Source organism: Chelon labrosus (genome assembly GCF_963514085.1).
Source record: "Chelon labrosus genome assembly, chromosome: 15".
Taxonomy (NCBI): Eukaryota; Metazoa; Chordata; class Actinopteri; order Mugiliformes; family Mugilidae; genus Chelon; species Chelon labrosus.
The window spans coordinates 21023749-21043413 of record NC_140348.1 but is presented as its reverse complement, the minus strand read 5'-3'; the positions used below and the strand labels follow the sequence as shown (position 1 = coordinate 21043413).

Genomic DNA, 19665 nt, shown 5'->3' with positions numbered 1-19665 from the left:
ACGTAGCCTGTTTTTCCAGTCACACTTGGGAGATTAACCCACCCACCTGTATTTTGACAGCTATAGACAGGGAGTTCAACTCTTTATCCAGTTCTTTGAGTACGACCAGCTTTTTCAGTGTGAGGCTGCAGAGCCTGTGGAAAAGAGACAAAAAAAACAAGATAGGGGTTGAGAAAATGGAACTAATTGGTGGCACAACTCACACAATACATCTTCATCACATGCCGTTGCATATGGGGGGAAAAAAGGTTCATACAACAGTTGAAACATGTTATTTCTAGTTTACTCTACTTTATTCTCTTATATGTGATAGTAATTATAGGCAACATTCAGGGATGATCACTGCCAAGAAAGTGATCAAGAGAACAACTGAGTAATCAAACTGTGGTGTCCCGCGTCATCAAGAATTGATGACTTTTTGTAAATGGATGCGGCGCAAAAGTGCTGGTACATCAGCATTTATATTGTATGCTTTTATGAGCACATTTTCTGTGGGAGATGACATAGCACAAATGCTTCGACATGCTATAAAGCAGTAAAATATCTTCAGTCAGCCCTGTTTCAGCATGCCAATACACTTTAAAATGCAGAGCACTGAGACCTACGTGACTCACTGCCATCTGTTTATTATTAAATTAAGTAAGTAAGAAACATACACATGACGCTGAATAAGTTAAATGGCTTTTTACTGGCACACTGGACTTTTTAAAGCGAGCGTACTGTCAGGCTGCAATCTAGATCGGGCGAGGTAAATTGAAGCCATCAAATGCAGTAAAATAAACTGTAGTTGATGATGAAAACAAATGTGGTTCAGAGCGTCCCACAGGACCCCTCTCCAGTCAGGTCTGAGCTGAGGTAGATAAAAAGAGACCCTAAGCTAAGATTTAATTCCACACCTCTCTCATGGTTTTACAGCACCTTGCGTCCTTTAAAAATCCCCCTTTCTTCCATCAGCACCAGCTCCCCCCAAAAAAAACCACTCCCTACAGTGAGACAGTACACAAAAAGTCAACAACTCTCAAGCCAGATTCACTAAACTTCCTCCTGACCCACTTTTCCCTTCAGCCCCGTTGCATTAAAGTGTGATCAGTCAGAGCGAGAGTCAAATGGGAGGAAGAAAGGCAAATCAAACAAACAGCCATCTGATCACTCACTTTCCTTGAGAACGACTCTGCAACACTCACTGACTTAATTCAGGCACTCCCTTGCTCGGGAAGAATGATTCACAAAGACTCATCATGTTGAAGCACAAAGAAAATTGCGGTGACGATCCTGTGGGCGATGTAGTGTGGCACGTGCTCTATTTTGATTGTTTACAATGTTTAAATCATATTTAGAGTCATTTATGCCATAGCCCAAAGGAACATTTAAAAGCTGGAAAGGAAATATAAACATTTGAAAAGGACTAAAGAGAGTGTTTAAATTAAAATAGTGTAATAACATCATTCTTTTCAGAAATCTAATTTAACATGGTGGGATTTCTGATGCAGTTTTATTGGAAATGGAAATGAACGCAAAGCAGCCAGGGCCGAACATGTGTTCCAGCTAAATACAACCGATGGACTGGCGTTAATTCAGACGTTAATTGATGCAGATGGTCATTTTTCAATTTGTATTTTTCAATTCCAGCTTCGCCACCTGCACTTCATCAACGATACTGCACTCACGAGAGTGTTTATTGGGTACACCAGTGAAAACAAATGTATTCTAATATTGCAGTCCTGGACTAAATTCCCCTTTATGACTGTTATGATGAACAGTTATATCTGCTTATATACTGAAACGGTGTCAGAAAGGTGTTAATTCAACTCTATGATCATTACAGAGGATGCAGTTAGTGGTGCTGTTCAAATGGATTGAATTAAACACTCAAGCATTTCCGTTGTTTAGCCTAGCCCATTGACTAAAATGGGGTCGTCAAAATGATAGAAACATGTGCCTGTACGACACAATACAAACCAAAATGAAAACAGAGCAGAATCAACAGCTCTCTCAGGAATATTAAACAAATGCTGAATACTGTAACATTCACAAAGCTATGATTTAGTGGAGGTGTTATATTTTAGAAGGCATTTGTTTTCACTAGTGCACCTATGTAATTGTGAAGTGAGTGCATTTATTTTCTATCCGAATGCCTGGTTTGTTCGTATTTCTCATTAACAAAAACTGAACAGCGTAGCAGGACAAGGAAAGAAACTAGCCAAAGGAAATTAGGATCAGAGGGGGAGTTTATCCGAGGAGCCACAAGAATATATTTTTAATGATGACAATAGGCCAGGAACTTCATGTTCCTTTGCAGAACCCCCACTTGGCCCAGACAGGTGACGACATGATTCTACGTCAGTTTACAGGAAGCATCCGAGCGTAAACTGCCAATCCAGTTGGCAGCACAATTACCTAAGTTACCTCACGTGAGTTAGAATTACGATTCCAATATCTATCTGAGGCTAGAGTAATTAAATGTTAAATCTTGTAGATAGAAGCATGGATCCAGCTTTGCTTATTGTCAGGATGAGTCACCGGTCAGCCACTGGCTCTCTGTTCAGAGGGAGGGAGGGAGGGAGGGAGAGGGAAAGATGGGCTGATGGTTTAACAACATCTCTATCCCATCACAGCTAGCTCTCTCTGTAGACTCTGATTCACATGTAATTAAAAAGGCTGCAGGCTGAAAGGGTCACTTACGGTACCAGGGATTCTTTTTTTTATTATTATTACACAGAGGTGTTATTGCCACTCCTGCCTGTCACTGTGTTATGTTGTAAGTGAAACTCATGGCCATCTGTTCTGGCCTGGTGCCAGGCTGTCCCAGTGCTCCTACCTAGTGTCAGTTCACTTGGCCACACAGACAGGGACTTCAGTGACAGACCAGGTTTTAACACAAAACCACTTAGCATTAATCTTAAGTAGGTGGAATACATTTCTGTCGACTGTAATTCAAGTAACATGAGAAAGTATTGCCAGGAGAGTGATACTGTGCATTTGTGATTACGGGCATACAGGGGAGGGAGGGGGTTATTTGTAGTGTGGTCTTCCCTCCACTCAGTAGACCTGGCACACAATCAAGATCAAAATAGGGGCTTGCAAAAGCCCTTGAAATCATGCATTAATCCTCTATTCTGGCTCGTCACTCCCACATTCCCAGAAAGACCCTGGGGTGGGATCATAGCACTCCACTCTGTGCCAAACAGGACCAAAACAAAACAGTGTTATCAATCCATAGAGAGGCCTGGGTGGGTGGAGAATCTATACAGCAGTCTCCAGTCCAATATTTCTGTGAACCGACGGTGGAAAGCAAAGATAAGTAATACATTTTTCTGTCTGTTTCCCAGCTGATAAGAGTCGATGGGGGAAATCCCCCCTCTTTCGTTTTGGGTGAATATGCCAGTTGAGCCAATTCACACAGCCCGGTAAGCTCCTCTGATTGGGTAATCATGGTTATGGACTGAGTTTATTGATCCCTACATGCAAATTAGAATCCTGATTATTGGTCCTTTGCTGGTTTTGGTTTTGATCATCCTCAGGAAACACTAATGAGGAGAGAAACTGTAGCCTCCAAAATGATAGTCAAGTTGTATCAACCCTCAGAAGAACCTCGTTAATCTTCTTCAGTTCAAGTCTGGATTCATTTTAGCTACAGTACATAGTTAGTAAACCAGCATTTGAGCATTAGGTTATTAGATTTCTGATTGCCTCTGTCTGTCAGTCTCCTATGATATAATCTTTTTATACTTCAAACACACATAAAGAATACAAGTGTGCAAGCAAATATACCAACAAATGCTACAACTACCAATTATCTTCACTGTTGATTTTATTCAAGCCCACAAAGAGTCACAAAAACAGTGCAATACTTTTATAATGGACTGATGAATGAATGTGACCTTCATTTTAGATCTAATAATGGTTGATATTTTTTTTTTTTCAGATTTTGAACAATTGTTCTGAAAGTGCCCTCGCATTATCTCATCTGTAGATGCCAAGTCCACCTTAAGGCGATGGAGGAGACCCAATCATGTCCTCCTGTGGGCTAATTACAGTAAATATCCAATCTTTTTCTATATGTCATCTTCTATTACTGACCCGGAAGTATAAAGAAACTGGATGACTAGTTATTGACTTCGGCGTGTGGCACCCAGTAGGTGCCTGAGCGCTGCACAGCTAATTGGTTTAGTCTATACGGCATCGCTCACAGCAGCGCGAGTAGCGCAGCTCCATCTAAGCCCATTAGTGCGCCCAAGTCGCTCTCTGTGCCGTCACTAACTGTTGACCTTTCAGGCCTCCAAGCAGAAGGGAGGCCATTAGATTACTAGGCTGTTTCCGCCTTTCAGGTTGAACAGACTGCTCCCATTTAAGGAAATCAAAACTACCACATGACAAACGCTTCCTTTTGTGTCAAGTGAGGGAAAATGTTCAGACAAGCAACATGATCTATAGAGAAAAAGCTTTGCGCCGATACCTCTGCAGCTGACATGACAAGCATGAAGAGCTTTTCAACATTAGATCCAACACCGACACAAACAAATATCACAGCATAACCCTATCCTTGATTTCTTTACCAGAACATTGCTGCTTTATTCCAGGGTAACTGAGGCAATATAAACACGCCAGTTAATACATTAAAAAACAAAACAGAACCACCAGTTCACTCCTTTTAACAAGAAGGCAGGTGTGCACTGGCATAAAAAGCTGCAAATTGCATCCCTTTATATCTGCTGTGTTGTGCATTTGGTTTAAATCCTGAACTAATCATTAATGCTAAATATTCCTGGATGTAAAGCAACTGACAGCTACCGTTGAAGTCGGTGCGTTATGAAACTTTTATCTGTGCTAGACAAACAACACAACTTATCTGGCAGTATGCTCAGACAGCTGTGGTCAAATATTTGGTTTCAGATAAGAGTCCTGTGGTCATGGGTTATCTGAGGGCTATATAGTGTCTTATCTGCTTCATCCATTTTCTCTCCACTAACAACAAAAACAGAGAAAGGTAGAAGAGTAACACATTTCGCATTTTTTAGATTGTACACTGTAGCCTTTTACAAGTGAAACAGGCATGATATCATGTCTCAGCTAAAGCTTCCTCTCCCTTCCAGTGCAGACTGAATAACTTTGCCCACCTGTATCAAAGAGATGCTGGAACATCAGAGGAAACCAAATCAATTGGGGGAGGTGGATTAAAGGTGGACAGCCGAGTGGAAGTCAGGGACACACATATTCTGCCCTGTGAATAATCCGTTTGGTTATCCTCTTCCTGACCTCACCCTCCACTGAGTCGGCCTGGTTTTCTTTAACTTGGAGGGGGTTTCACGCAGGTTTTTCTGGAGTCGGGTCTCAAAGAAGACTTCTGGCCAAGAACCAAGCCTCAGTCACTCGCTGTTTATGAGTTTGGCTCTTTGGTAAAATTATATGTCTGTCTGGAGACTGCTCATGTGACGCAGTTTGCATTACACTGACATCAAATGGCATTTCGAAAATGTAAACCACAGATCTGAAAGCCCCAGGTCCTAAGCCCCTGCATCAGGTTTGATAGCAGACGTTGTGACTGGAAACATCTGAGGGAATGATCATTCAACATGAACACCTGAAAGTCTTTGCCTCTGTTGATCCATTGTTTAGACAGAGAAGAATTCACACAGAGATCTTTCTTCATAGTATATTAGTATATATATTTTGCTGAGGTTACTTTGCAACAAATACACCGACCACTACACCGACATCACAACATCAGTGAAGAGTTTCTTGCATGTGTGTTTATTCTGTCTGCTTCAACATCTTTCAAAGCTCAAAGATGTGGTGCCATGTAAGAGTACATGTGGCTCCTATCACTGTGCTATTTCTGGACCTTTCTGTGATAGCAGCATCACAAATAACCTGGTGACAGAAACACTTAACTTTAAGAGCGTACAAAGAGACAGCAGCCTTCGGTTCTTCAGCTTCTTTGCGTTGTATATTTGTCACAGCTTGAGTGAAACACCCATTCCAGTTATGCTGTTCCTACATTGAACGGTTATTTTTGCTAAGAATAAATGTGTTTCAATGGGTGCAGGACCATCAAAAGGTTCACGGTGCAAACATGGACATTGACTATAAATGGATGCGCACAGCACTGACAGAGAGAGGCCAGCAAACCCTCGAATTTAACGACATACTGCCCAAACAAAAACACACTTTTGTAATTCTTTTCCTCTGGTCAGCATTCTAGTTGATGCTTTGCCAGTCCCATGGCCTCGGATCACTGCACACCAATTGTCAGAGGCACAAAGCAGAGGGAAGTGGTGGATGGAGGATGAGTGATGTAAGAGAGTGCTGAATGAAAAAGGGACTGTCTATGTTTGGTATGCGCCGGGAGGGCTTCCAAGCTACTTTGAGTAATGCTTTTAGTGCTTCCAGCGTACCATTTCTTGTATTCTCTGCTTGAGATGTGACTGCGGTCACATTCTCTTAATAAAGCATGCTTGAGAACATTGCTCTGTATGAAATTCTTAAGGACGTTGTGTATGGTACTGGGGATGTGGGAGGCAGACAAAAAAAAAACCTGCAGTCAAGGTCCTCGTTGAGGAAAGCCACAGCTCGGTGTCCTTTAATGATACTATTATTTGTTCATGTTTAGGGTACGCTTAGTCTAAAAGCTACTTCTGCTGAATATTTTATTCACTTACAGCAAAAACAAGGACACATCTATTCACAGCGAGGCTAGCCTATTGGACTACTGAGATACGCTCAGGCAGCAAAACCTTGAGGTTTCCTGTTTTTTATTTTAAATATTTTATTCATAGCTTTTCAATCAAACTGCAAACAAGACAGAAAAAACGCTCAACATTCCGCACCCACGCAAAGTGTTCTTAATAAAGTAATTCCTTTTTAGTGTGTAGACAAAGATGGGAAAGCAATGTGGATAGGGCGGAAATGCTGCAGGGAATAAAGGTAGGTATTTTAGAAGTAGCTGAATTAATTTCTGAATCCAATCTGCAGTGATTAGGACTAATCCAAATGTCTGAATGGATGTGTTTCAACAAGTTCACACTGTAGGATGTGCCATAAGAGCTTAGCCTGCACTTAGGCTTGCATGCAAAAGCTATTTTAGCCCCCCAAATATCTAGTTGTGTGCGCCAGATGGCCATATGCTGGTTGGGCTTTAATTCCCTGAATGAAATCTTCTCATGGTCACAGTGAAAGAGCAGGAAGAGGCTGTGACCAGGGTAAACAAAGAGAACAAGAGGAAGCTATTAATTTAGCAAAAACAGATTTCAGTGACTGCATAGCTGAAGTGTGAGACAAAACCTGTGGTGTTTAGCATGAGAACTGAAAGTCTGGAAACAATAGAATAAAATCAAATAACCTTTGTAGGATCAAGATGCAGCTTCATGAATTTTTGTAAAACAAAACAATGTAATTATGGCCTTTAATATTCTACCTAACTATAAACATTTCACATGAGACATTTGGTTGCATAATGCAAGACAACAGACGGTGTGCACACATTAATCAAAACACGGTGCAAAATATTTTGTAATGACACATCAGCTTGTGCTTGACCAGAAGTGAGTTGATTAAGCTACAATGTTATGTAGACATAGGCTTAAACCTTTAAGCCTAACCTCAAACCTCTGCACGCAGGGAGGCTTACTCCTCTTGAATTAATGTGAGTAACTCCACTGCCCGTTTTTTATGGTTGCAAAACATTATCAAACATCTAATGAAACATCAAAAACTTCCCCACAGGATAGACGGCACGTCTTACTGGAAGTTTCCCGTTTATGTGCTAAAACTTCGTCAATCTTGCACGACGAAACACAATAAAGGCAAGAAAACCCACAGAGACACCTGGAATACAAGTAAACACCACTTGATCTAGTATTTTTTTTTGGCATCATCACCGAGGTATGCAATCAATCTAAAAATTACGGGTTGAGGAGAAAAACAGACGAGATAAACACCCAGAGAATGAGGGAGTAGAGGATGTAATAGCTGCGCTCATAACCATGATAATGCTCTGTAATATGATGGAGTCATGGGTCTCCCTAGAGCTGTGATTGAGTTTCACTGTTGTCGGGATTACCAGCACATTTTATGTAATTCTAGACTGGAAGTGGTGCATAATAGCCCTCTGCCAGATTTTATTTAAATTTGGTAATTTAAGCCATTGCTTATCCTCAAAAAGGATTTGTACATGTGTGTATCAGAGGTTTGACCAGCATGCACTCGTCTGTGGTTGGTTTAGTAGACTCCTCACTGATAATAGAAGTTGGATATGTTTCCTAATACCAAATGTGCAGACGAGGAAAATGCCCCGCTCAAGTTACTGCAAAAACATGCTGAGCTTGCAGTTCTTTGCCGACAACAGGAAATGCGAGAGTCTGTCCCACACTTCATCATCAAGCCAAGCACACAACGAGGATGAGCTTCTTCTAGTTCCACTGGCACCGAGCCAAATTAACAGACGAAGAAGTCTTAAACATCTTAACACAACCCAGTGACAAGATTTGTGAGTCAGTAAACACAAGGCCTCTATTCATAGTTCAGAATAGTCCCTCTTCAAACAAATGCCTTCAGATGCACATGCTCCCGCTGAGGTCCGTCGGACTACTTATTCAACTGTTCGGCATCTATAAAAACCAATTAAAAATGCAACACCGTGTTGTATTCGCACTTCAGTGATCTGACAGTAATTTCTAGGAACTCGGTAAATGGCACGTCGTCCTTTGTTGCCATTTCTGCAGTGGTAAACAGCTCTTTTGTCTCTGCCCTGAACACAAACCGATGAGGTCAGCAGGCCTATGTTTGTAGTGGATACGCTAGACAGAGCATGTTGACAGGCAATATCAGGGCCAAAGTAAGATACCTTGACCAGTAACAGAGGCAACAAGACATATTATATCTTCTTATAGTGAATCCTGTTTGCAACGGTAGGTCCTCCTTTTCCCCAACCGCGGTATCCAATGATTGCACAATGAGTCTAACGTATATAGGTGAAGCCTGCGAGTGTCACCGCCTCAGACGACGTTATGAATGAGCTTTAAAATCCTATTAAGGTGGCTTGCCAGGCTGACAGGAATGTTCCCTTGCTTGGAGTCTACTGCTAGGATCAAAGGCTCAAAAGCAAAGCCTCATTTAAAACCACCTCCCGTCTACCTATCAGGTCTAACACCCTCAAAGAAGAAAGTCAACACAGAAAAAAAACAAAAACACAACAATTTATTTATAGGATTGATTTATACCCAGTTCGTTAGGTAAACAAGTGAAAACGAACACATTTCAACAGTCTAGCACTAAATTCCCCTTTGTGACTGTTGTAATGTTCACTTTATGTTGCAACAGCGTAAGAAAGGTGGCAATTCAGCTGTGTGATCATTATGGGGGATGTAGTTTGTGAGGCTGTTAAACTGGATTCAATTAAACATTAAAGTGTTTCTGTTATTTGAATCACAGTTAAATTAACAGCTCTCTCAGTTATTTGAAGCGAATGCTGAATACCATGACCTTCATTAGGCAAGTCTTGTTGTGCAGCATTGTTATATGTAATGCATTAGTTTTCCCTTGTGTACCTAATGAGCTGGCAAGTGAGTTTATGCGTCATGTGTAAGAAGGCAGTTTTTTGCCGGCTTGTTATCAGTGATGGTAGAATCATTCTTTCTAGCCAGATCAATGACTGCGCTCATCATTTTAGCCTTCATCATGAGAGCCCTACATACTAATGTGCAGAGTATGTCGGAATCTAGTATTTATAGCTTACAGAACATGTGTAGCTAAGCCTTTTTAAAACCACTGAAGATGACTCCTCTTTAAAAGTCTCGATGAAAATGCAGTGAAAGGGATGGCGAGGAAAGCCTGCCAGGTCTCTGCACTGACCCCTGGGAGCTCTGACACATCTGAACATCTGCAGCTCCTGGCAAGTCCAAACAGACCCGATCTCTGTTCGCATGAAACACTGTAAATCTTAAGCGCCTAATTCAGTTTAGCGAAGTTCTACAAGATGCGACCTCTGGGATGTGAAGCTGTTGAGACAACTTTAAGTTGTTTGTGGATAAGCAGAATATATGTTCAGTCGTCGAGAGCAAAACTAGGTGTTGGGTTTCAGTTAAATTTAGACACCGCTGACATTTCATCAAGAGGATTAATTCAGTTTTACTATACATATTTCATACTGGCATATGGTGCCTCGGTTAAGCATCAGACAGGATTAAGTCTGCCCTTTAACTCCTGCAGCCTCCACAATCTTGTCTGTGTGTCTGCCCTCATTAGTGATCACAGATACTAAAAATGCCCTCAGCTGTCAGTACACAAAGAAGAAATATTTCTATCCAAGGTTACAGATGCTTCATATTTGTATTTAGTTCAGTGGTTAAAAAAAAAAAAAGGCATCTGCAGAAGATTCGGGGGTATGATTAATCAAGTGTAGAACATATTAACAAATACTAACAAAAACTGTACCCTGACTCCAAACTTTTTTTCTGCACACTAGACAACAATTCCAGAAAGACAAATGTTAGGTGACCTGGGAACTGTGCAGTCAATAAATATACAATGGTCGGCATCAGCAAATATCATTTGGCTCTATTTTGCGAAGTGATACAAAAAAAAAAAAAGCAGCTCTACTCCCCAGAAGGAGAGATGGCATTGTCATCTACGTATTGTCATCGCATTCAGGAGTGCTGATAAAACAACTGGTGCATGCAAAAGAAATACTGTTTTGACACTATTACTTGAAATGAACAATGACTGCCCAAAGGTGCTTGCTGACTACTCCTCTCAGTTCACTCCCCTGGCTTAATATGTCCAAATGACTAATGGACTGAATGTATCCAGCCTCCAGTTCTCCAGAGATTCTGTACACGGACCCTACTTTCCTCTGTATCCATGCGGTAGTAATTTTAACAAGGCAAGTGAAAATGAAGAGTTGGGGCTCATTAGGCACAGTATGCTGCCAAATAACAAGCATATTTAAAGATATATAATATGAAAAGGGGTGCTTAGAGATGGATCTGAAGAGAAACAACAACGCTGACTATAACAGACCTTTTCTGTAGTTTAATTTATAGACTAGTCTTACACTGAACTATCCAAAGGTCCCTTATGCAACACTTTGTAGCACGACTGAACAGAAAAAGATGGTGGATTTCTGACTAAACCTCCACCATAGTACTAGACCAAATGGCGTTTCTAAACATTCCCTATTGGACTAAAAGCTGCACTGATTTCCATAAATCTGCGAAACCCTTGGAGTTTCTTTGCACAAAAATAGTGGGATAAGTGAAGTGCGGGTCAACTGAGTAAAGACACATGGACAGAAACAGGAATCCAGACAGTTCAGACTCCTTAATCTGTGATTAGAAAAGTGGGCAGGGCACCCAGCTCAGTGCTGTTTGAGTGTCAACACTGCAGGGTTCTTAGATCCTCAACTAGACAGCAAAGGCAAAGATGTTGATCATTTTCTGTGCATTTTATTTAACTGAGACATGGGCAACATTTCTATCAGGTTTCTGAGCAGCAGTGAGATGAGTACGGCTGTCAGTTGCCTGGAGTAAAAAGTATTGACTGCGGATAAACACAACTGCACGCAGCATAACTGTGTTTGTTTACGCAGACTCTGCTTGAATGTAGTACAGGATCTCTGAGTGCCATGATGACAGTGCTTCATGTTTTCAAACGGTCCGTCATGTGCTCTTATGCATCCACGTCACAGGCGTTTTGTGTCTGAAATAATGGTCTCCGTGTTGCTGCTGGCATATACAGCTCAGGAAATGCCTGAATGGGAGAGGTGGGAAATAAGTAGTGCGAGAACAAGAGAGAAAATACGAGTTGAGAGACACTGTCCACAATGTGCTTATTTTGACAGGATCCTCCCTGTATCAGAGGCGTTTCCTCGCCTCACTTGCTGGCTCAGGAAGCTGGATCTCTCTACTAGCTGAGACCCCAGTATCCGCCCACACAAGAATCTGGCCTTTCTCCCATTCTGAGGTCCACGCAGGGGGAAACAAAACCTTTCTTCCCTTTGTGAGGAATTCAGCATGAGCATTCAGTGCATGCTTGAAGAGCTCTGCACCAGTTCAGCAAAGCTTTTCAACAGGGTAGGCAATCCACAGCTCCAATTCTGCCCCCCCTTCCATAGAGCAGGTTGCTAATCAACAGCATAAAAAAAGGGTCTCGACGCACGCTGAAGCAACCTGGCTTCAGCTGCACCAGCAGCTCTCCAGTTGCCAAGAATGTGAAATGCTTCCCAAGGAAATTCCTCCTCCTCAAGGAAAGCAAGGAAGGAAACCGAGAGAATTTTGACACATTTCATGCAGTGGGAGTAGGCATGAAAAAGAGGGGAGTGAAGGTGCTGATTGGTCCACTGTTGTAAAAGTGTGCGAACAGCGTGGTAGAGCGTGAAGCCAAGTAAGAGTTGATATTATTTGAAGACAGTATAAACCAAAAAGGAACTACAACAGCTATTAATATTACCACAGTTTTAAATATATTTTAAGAATGTCTTCATGGTGTATTTTTATTTTTTTTATATTGCCTACAGTAAAGAATAAATAGCCAATAAGAAGCTACTACAAATAGCTCTAAATTCAATTAGCACCCCAGTTACTTCCTGGCTGTTTTACAAATACATCCGCCTTTGAGGGAGATGTTATCCCTTTAAATTAAATTATCTGCGCTGGGACATTTTCATTTATCCATAGTATGGGTATCTTCCTAAGTACTAAGCCTTAAAGTCAAATACTGCTACAGCATTATGTTTATAGTGCATTTACTCTATGTGATTTAACTTTAGAGCTTAGTTATTTTGTAGCATATTAAGCAGTTGGTTAGATGCTTTATTATCATGAACAAAATTTGGAAGAGCATCGTTGTCTTTTGCCCCCCAGAGATCTTGGACACCGTGCAGCAGTCATTTCTAAAGCTGTCAGTTTTGTTGGTGTTGCCAGAAAAGGATTGTAAACACGACGCAGACGGACACGGATCACTGCGTCACAATCCTGAAGGGCACTGGAGATGGCTGATGCGGTTTGTTTATGATTTCTAAAGGAAGCAGAGGATTAAGCAGACAGTGTCTGTGTGCAGCATCAGATTACCAGTTCCTCTTTTCCTGTTATGAAATCAGATTACCAAAGCTCCCCCCGCCAGGAGAAACAATATCCACGCCTTGAGATGCAGGGGGGTATTGAGGAGGTGAAAGAGCAACTTAAGCTCATATTATCTGACAGACAGGTCTCATTTATTTGTATCCTGATTTAATGGTTTCATCTTAGCTTCATTGTATATAGAAAATCAGAACCTAAATCAAAGAGATTAAGGGCACGGATGATGCAAGAGATTGCACACATGCAGTTCCACCTTCAGTATATAGCTTAATGGCGCATCAAAGCATAAGCCATATGTAAAAAAACTTACAGCTGACTGCTTCATCTCTACTGACCCAGAACAAAGTAGGCACAATAACGTCCCTTCAGTCCAGGCCTGAGTTTGTTTCTGTTTATCTTCTTTATTTGCTGACATGCCACACAGATCAGTCTGATGAACTACACAAGAGTCAGGGCTCAAGAAACAAACATCTGACCAGAGCCTGCAAAGAACACTCAATTACTACAGAGATAAGGTTCTGCCACTCACAGGAGAATAAGGCCAGCTAGGGACTCACATGAATCAAAGTGGCAGAAAGAAGGATGCTCTGGTCACCAGAGATAAACGTCACAGGAAAAGAGCAAAGATGTGTTTCGGAGCTTAAGAGCACCTCTTTGAACTCAGATAATGAAACTTAAAAGACAGACTTGTATCAGGAAAAAAAAAAAAAAAAAACATATCGCGGCCTCAAAATGTCTCGCACGAGCTATTTCCAGATCTCAAAAACTTCTTTCATTCAGTTAAAGAAGGTGTCTTATTTTTGGAAAGTGCATCAATAGCCTTCTAGGATTAATATTTAATTTTCAGTGGGAGGGAGAGACTCCGACTAAATGGTGCACAACTCTGAACTAGTCCAACCTAATGGAAACTGCTAGGTGGGCCTAAAGTTTTTTCTAAAATCTACTGAGCACTCCAAACTCATTGCAACCAGTCAGTAGTTACTGCCGTAGTTCCATTTTGTTGAACTGATTACCACAAACTTGAGCCTAAAGTTTACGATTCACAACTGAACAACCAACAAGGCGTCAGGACGGTCCATTAACTTGAAGACACCAGAAATATAGGCAGGTTCTAGTTGGTCTGCCCTCAAACTGTCATCGTTTTAGTACATAATAATAATAAGAAGCAGAAGAAGAAGAAGAAAACCTTTAATTGTCCCACAATGGGGAAATTGCAAGCACAAATGATTGGAAACAAGTTGCAAAAACTAGCTTTTGTTTTGGTTAGGAAGCACTAGCAGCTTGGCTCTAGACTGATTTGTTGGAACGAGAAATAGCTACACTTTTACTTAACATTTTTTTTTTTGGTCGACTACAATCCTACTAGTAGAGTAGCTTCCCCGCCATTTTGGAAACAATTAAGCTTGTACGGCAAACACGACCAAACGACTTGGTTGTTCCCCTCGTGTTAGTGATGAGGCTAAAGATCACAACTCCTGACCCCGAGTCGTAATGGATCTTTGAACTTGGTGAGGAGCCAAGCCTCTCACCCTGCTACACATTCTTTATTGTTAGAAGATAAACATAGCACCACCCTGACCCCTGCATTAGTGTCATTCCTGCAAATACCACATCATACCCTCAACAAATGCCTGCCTTGCCACAGATACAGGCAGGCCAGATGGATTCCTGAGGCTGCCAAACCCCTCGCAAATACTGCAAAGTCATTAACTCTCACCATTTTTGCTATGTAATCATGTGTACACTTTTAAATCATATTATTCCCACATGTCTACAATGAGAGGAGAAAAAGTGACTGAACCTGAATGGAATGTGTCGAACACAAAACACACCAATAGAAGTCAAATCAGTGACCAAAGCTTTTAAACCATCTACACCACTGAGCACTAAGGATTAGCAACACTTACTGGTATGTCTTATTATTTTTCATTTCCTCAAATCTGAACATGCCTTGGTTTGTTGAAAGGCTTATTCTTGCAGGTACAGTAGCTCCCCCTGTACCTTTTCTCCCTCAAAGAGTAACCTTGTCTTTTGTCTCATTTAAATGCATAGAAGTCCTTCTTTTTGGAAGAAATCCTTCAATGAATCCTGTAAGCGGTTTTATATTACATTATAACATTTCAAAAGTCCTCTTGTGCCATTTATCCCTCAGCTGGTTCTACATTACGTTGAATGCAAGACAGAAACCCATCAGCTTATATGAAATAAGCTGCAACACCAATACCACATAGTAACTAAAACCCTGGAGGGTGTCAGACTGGCAAGGATAGCAGTGCTGGAATCAAAACAGTGCTTGCCCAACTGTTCCAACAAGCCTGTTATGGATGAAGCTGCCACAGCATTTGTCTGGAAGGTAAAAGCCAGCCTAATAATGCACCATGCACAGCAGTTCCAACTGCATGTTCAAGCTTATAATTCATCGCATTTCGATCAACACGGCATTGATGATGAGCACAAGAGTAAAAGGCTTTTTATGTGGATAACAGATATGTTAAATATTTATATGAAACTAGCTTGACCCAGTTGCTGCATGTACACAGACAGTAGCATTCCTGTACTGATCAGAATAACAGTCAGACTAAAAAGGCCTCATGTAACTACCTCTATAAGAATTTTCAATTAGACTAAGGGGGGGTGGTGTAAACCTTTTGATAACCCATTCAACAGGAAAATGTAAGCACCCATTGAGCATTTAAACGCTTGATATGATCATTTCTCTGCGGTTGTAAATAAAGAAATAAATACTTCCGTGCTGGTTTTCCCTACGTGAGGCTAGAAAGTCAGGCGATGTGACGAATTGTTCAAAAAGACGTTTGAAAAAAGGAGGAAGAAGGAACTGATGTGTGGATAACTGTTGAAAACATGGGTCCATCTTTGCCCAGTGTTGAGGAAAGACTCAGATTTTTTGACAGATTTGGTGCTGGATCATTTTATTTAGCATCCATGGAGACAATTATTTCAGGTTGAATAAATACTGTCCATATTATTGTCCTGTCATCATCAAAACTGCCGGGAACCACGGGAACAATGCAGAGAGGGCCTGCAAGTACTGACAACATATTTTCTGTTGTGAATATTTTTTTTTTTCCCCCTAAGCCTGCATTTCAGTTAGAGCCGCAGTACTTGAGGATTACTATCTAGTGATTATAAGAGAATAGCAGCTGTGCATACTGTTTCAGAGCACCACAATAAAAAAACAGTCAATTAGTAACAGCTACGTCCTCATTTAAAGGCATGCCACTTAGCTGGACAGCCACATTTGCTAGCGGCTTGGAGGAGCAAACAGCTGCACACAAAATGGCCCAGCCCCTGAAAGAATGCCAAGGGAGAATCCCCAAAAAAGGCCTTGGGTTGGGCTCCACGCAGGACTTTTCACACCCATAAGTGGTCTAATAACACATCAGGCCAACACAGGCATGGGAAATTACATTTTTTTAAAGTAATTTCCAAACGTCTGAGAAAAATTACAATACGACTTTGCAGGTTAAATAAACAGTTATGTCACGCATCACTAATCGACGCCAACTTCTGCTTATTAGAAGTAACAAAACATCCCACAGAGGAACAACAAAAACGTGGGTTAAGCAGCTCCTATGGTCTTATGCTTGACAATGGCTGGAAAACCCTGACTGCACGCTTCATTAATAAACCATTATCTTCCTCACTCATATTCATTTTTAATACAGCAACTTGTCCATCATCCCTTACAGTGTGGAGGCAGCAACGTGGGGAATCAATGCACAATGTGTGGCACGTGTTGTAAAAGACATCTCTGGAAAGCTTTGCTCACCATCCACTCTTTAAACAGCCACCTGGCACATGCTTGATCATGTCTTATAGCAGAAAACAACACTCATAGGTGCGGTAGGTGCAGTATTTCTGACCAGGAAAAGTTCTCCCTTACGCATTTAATCTGAGAACTACACGCGGTATTATAGCATTTGACAGAGAACGGGTTAGATACACAAATCCCTGCTGTCCTTTCTTTTATGGGATCGTATTTTTTTTAGAAAAAGGACCGCAGCACAAAGGGTAGCGGGCTGTCAAATTAAAAAGCAACGCTGTCACTTCAAAGACTACTCCTCCTCATTCCCGTCGGCTTCAAAACGCTTGCGCTACCTCAGCCAGAACTGAACAATGTACAAGCGTAGGGGTGTAAATTATCCATGCTTTCCACATGCTATGATTCCATTCACACTTACATACTCATGCAGGAACTGAAGAGACAGGCAGCCGAACACACGCGCGCATATATACACACACACACACACACACAAACACAAACACATCGGCTGTAGAGGAAACCCTCCCCTCGCAAGCCCATTTCTAACCCAACGAGTGGAGCAGATCTAGGTCAAAGCTGATTAATGTGCCCACAGCTCCCCAGAGGTTTCTGGTCAGGTGGCAGCAATGCCTGCTCACTGACGATGAATACTAATGCAGAGCTGCATGTTACTGCTGCGCTCGACATTAAACATTAAGAAAAAGAAAAAAAAAAAAAAGGTATCACTGAAATAATGTTAAGAGAACGGGCACGGCTGCAGGGGAAATTTGCATACACACAAAATGACAATCTCCATTTGCCAGCTGGTGTGTCAACACTACTAGTGCTCCTGATTGGGACTGGATGGCTGAACTACACGCTGAACACAAACATAAAACAACACACACACACACAGGACATGAAGGAGAATATGATGTGGATTTCAAACAGCCAGCCAGCCAGCCAGCTGCTGAACTGCCCACTAGCTCAGACAGCTCATGACACACAGCAAAAAGGGATGAAAACGACGTCTGCTACACAGGAGACAAACGGCATCCGTGTCACTGTATATATAGATGTAGTTATGTCGCTGCTGGGTGGCATGCATTCCGTAAATCTGACCAAGAGCTCGCCTGCATGGACGTGTAATAACATGTTTAATAACCTAGGAGCAGCGCAGAGGATAAACAGCAACGACCGTTCTGATTGATAAACTGGTTAGCCCAACTTTTGTTAGCTAGTTCAACCATAACGGTCGAAAAAAAAATAATAATTTGGAAACACCAACTGTTAACAACAATATTACAGATTTAGAAACCCTCGTCAAAGCATTTTAAATAAATTGGACAGTGTGGCATTTGCAATTTTAGCCGGTGTGTGTGTTTATTTGTACAAATGAGACATTAGTAAAAATGTGTACAGCACAACAACATTAGAGGAACTCGAACACCAGTGCTGTTTGTTAGCTTTAGCATTAGCCACCTTGCTAGTTAGCTTGTCACTAGCCGACAGTGTTGTGGAAATGTGTGGCAGCTCGTCCCTCTCCAGCATAACGTTACACTGAAAGCGAGGGCGTTGTTTATCGAGACTAACATTTATTCGCCGACACGCCAATTTGTGCACACATTGTGGTTTTGTGGTATGTTTAACGACAGCACAACAATGTTACCTCGGAACGCAGCTTGGGGATGATCGGTCTATCTCCCAGGTCGCAAAGAGGTTCATGGGCACAGGCATGCTGCCGGAGCCCGAGCCCAGGACCACAGCCCCGGCTAACGCTCCTGTCGGGAGCGCTGTGGGTGCCGGTCCGCCGCCGCCGCCGCTGCTCGGGTTCAGGAAAGCGGCCCGGACGCCTCCTCTCTCTACAGCCGCCGCCATCATCACCACCGCCACTGCCTGGGGAGCAGCTCTAGCTAAGTGTCGGACGAACGCGGGAGCCGCTGAACTCTGCGCTGCCTGCTCCTGTTCCTCCAGACTCCCAGCTCCGCTACACTGACTGGGGATGCTGATAGCAGGGGCGGGGCCTGTCACCACTGATAGGGGGCAGCACGTCCCCACGTCCAGGGTGGGACATCTCTACTACTAAACAGGCTTCAAAACATGTGGATAAATTCATGTAATTACATTTTTAACAATTATTTTATACATTTTTATCTCTAGATATTTACATTTCAATTCAATAAATACATGAAATACTTAAGCGTGTCAGTTTTAAACGTAGATGTAATAAACAAATCAATTAGCCAAGCCAATTATGCCTGGTATTTGGTTTATTAAAACAGAAATGCTATTAAAAATAACAACTGTTTCAGGAGTACATATATAATAATGACAGGGGTATTTTTTAGGCACGATGCAGGTCTTAGAGCAAGATTTGTAATTGCCCACTTTTACCATAATTTGTATAGAAAATACATCCTGCACATCCTATGCAGAGTGTGTGCTTTTAAGTTAGTTATGGTCATTTTATGACAACAAATTATGCTAAGGGAGGTATGTTTTCCAGCCATTGTCAGGTATTCCGTTTGTCAAACTACTGACATAGGGGGCTCATGTTCATGAAATAAAATTAATATTTGCAGAAAAATTGAGCTATAAATGCTTACTGATTGCTCTGTTAGTTGTTATGGAAAGGTAATGATTATGGAAATCTAATAATATTGTGATTGTTGTGGTCAGTCAGTATTTAATGTCTGTAAACTCTTATATACTGCTATTTTATTTCTGTTAGAGGAGCTAGACCCAAAGCCAATATCTTTCTGATAAACGCTGCTGTGGAAAAGTTTCAAGTGCTTTATGTTTAGATTCTGATCCAACCAGCGAGGAGCC

General features: G+C 41.7%; 1 protein-coding gene across 2 annotated transcripts in view; it reads right to left on the bottom strand.

The window, feature by feature from the left end:
- LOC311500325 (phosphofurin acidic cluster sorting protein 2) overlaps positions 1–18899 on the bottom strand; it is a 45939-nt gene extending 27040 nt beyond the window's left edge. Inside the window, exons 1-2 of one of the 2 annotated variants that reach the window (XM_084561656.1) lie at positions 18506–18899; positions 47–134 (exon numbers count right to left, since the gene is read on the bottom strand). In XM_084561656.1, the coding sequence (XP_084417782.1) occupies positions 47–134; positions 18506–18717 (300 nt within the window). In that variant the 5' untranslated portion in view covers positions 18718–18899. The remainder of the gene's footprint in view (positions 1–46; positions 135–18505) is intronic. The other variant, XM_084561657.1, reaches the window with a different exon arrangement.
- Positions 18900–19665: the final 766 nt, after the last annotated feature.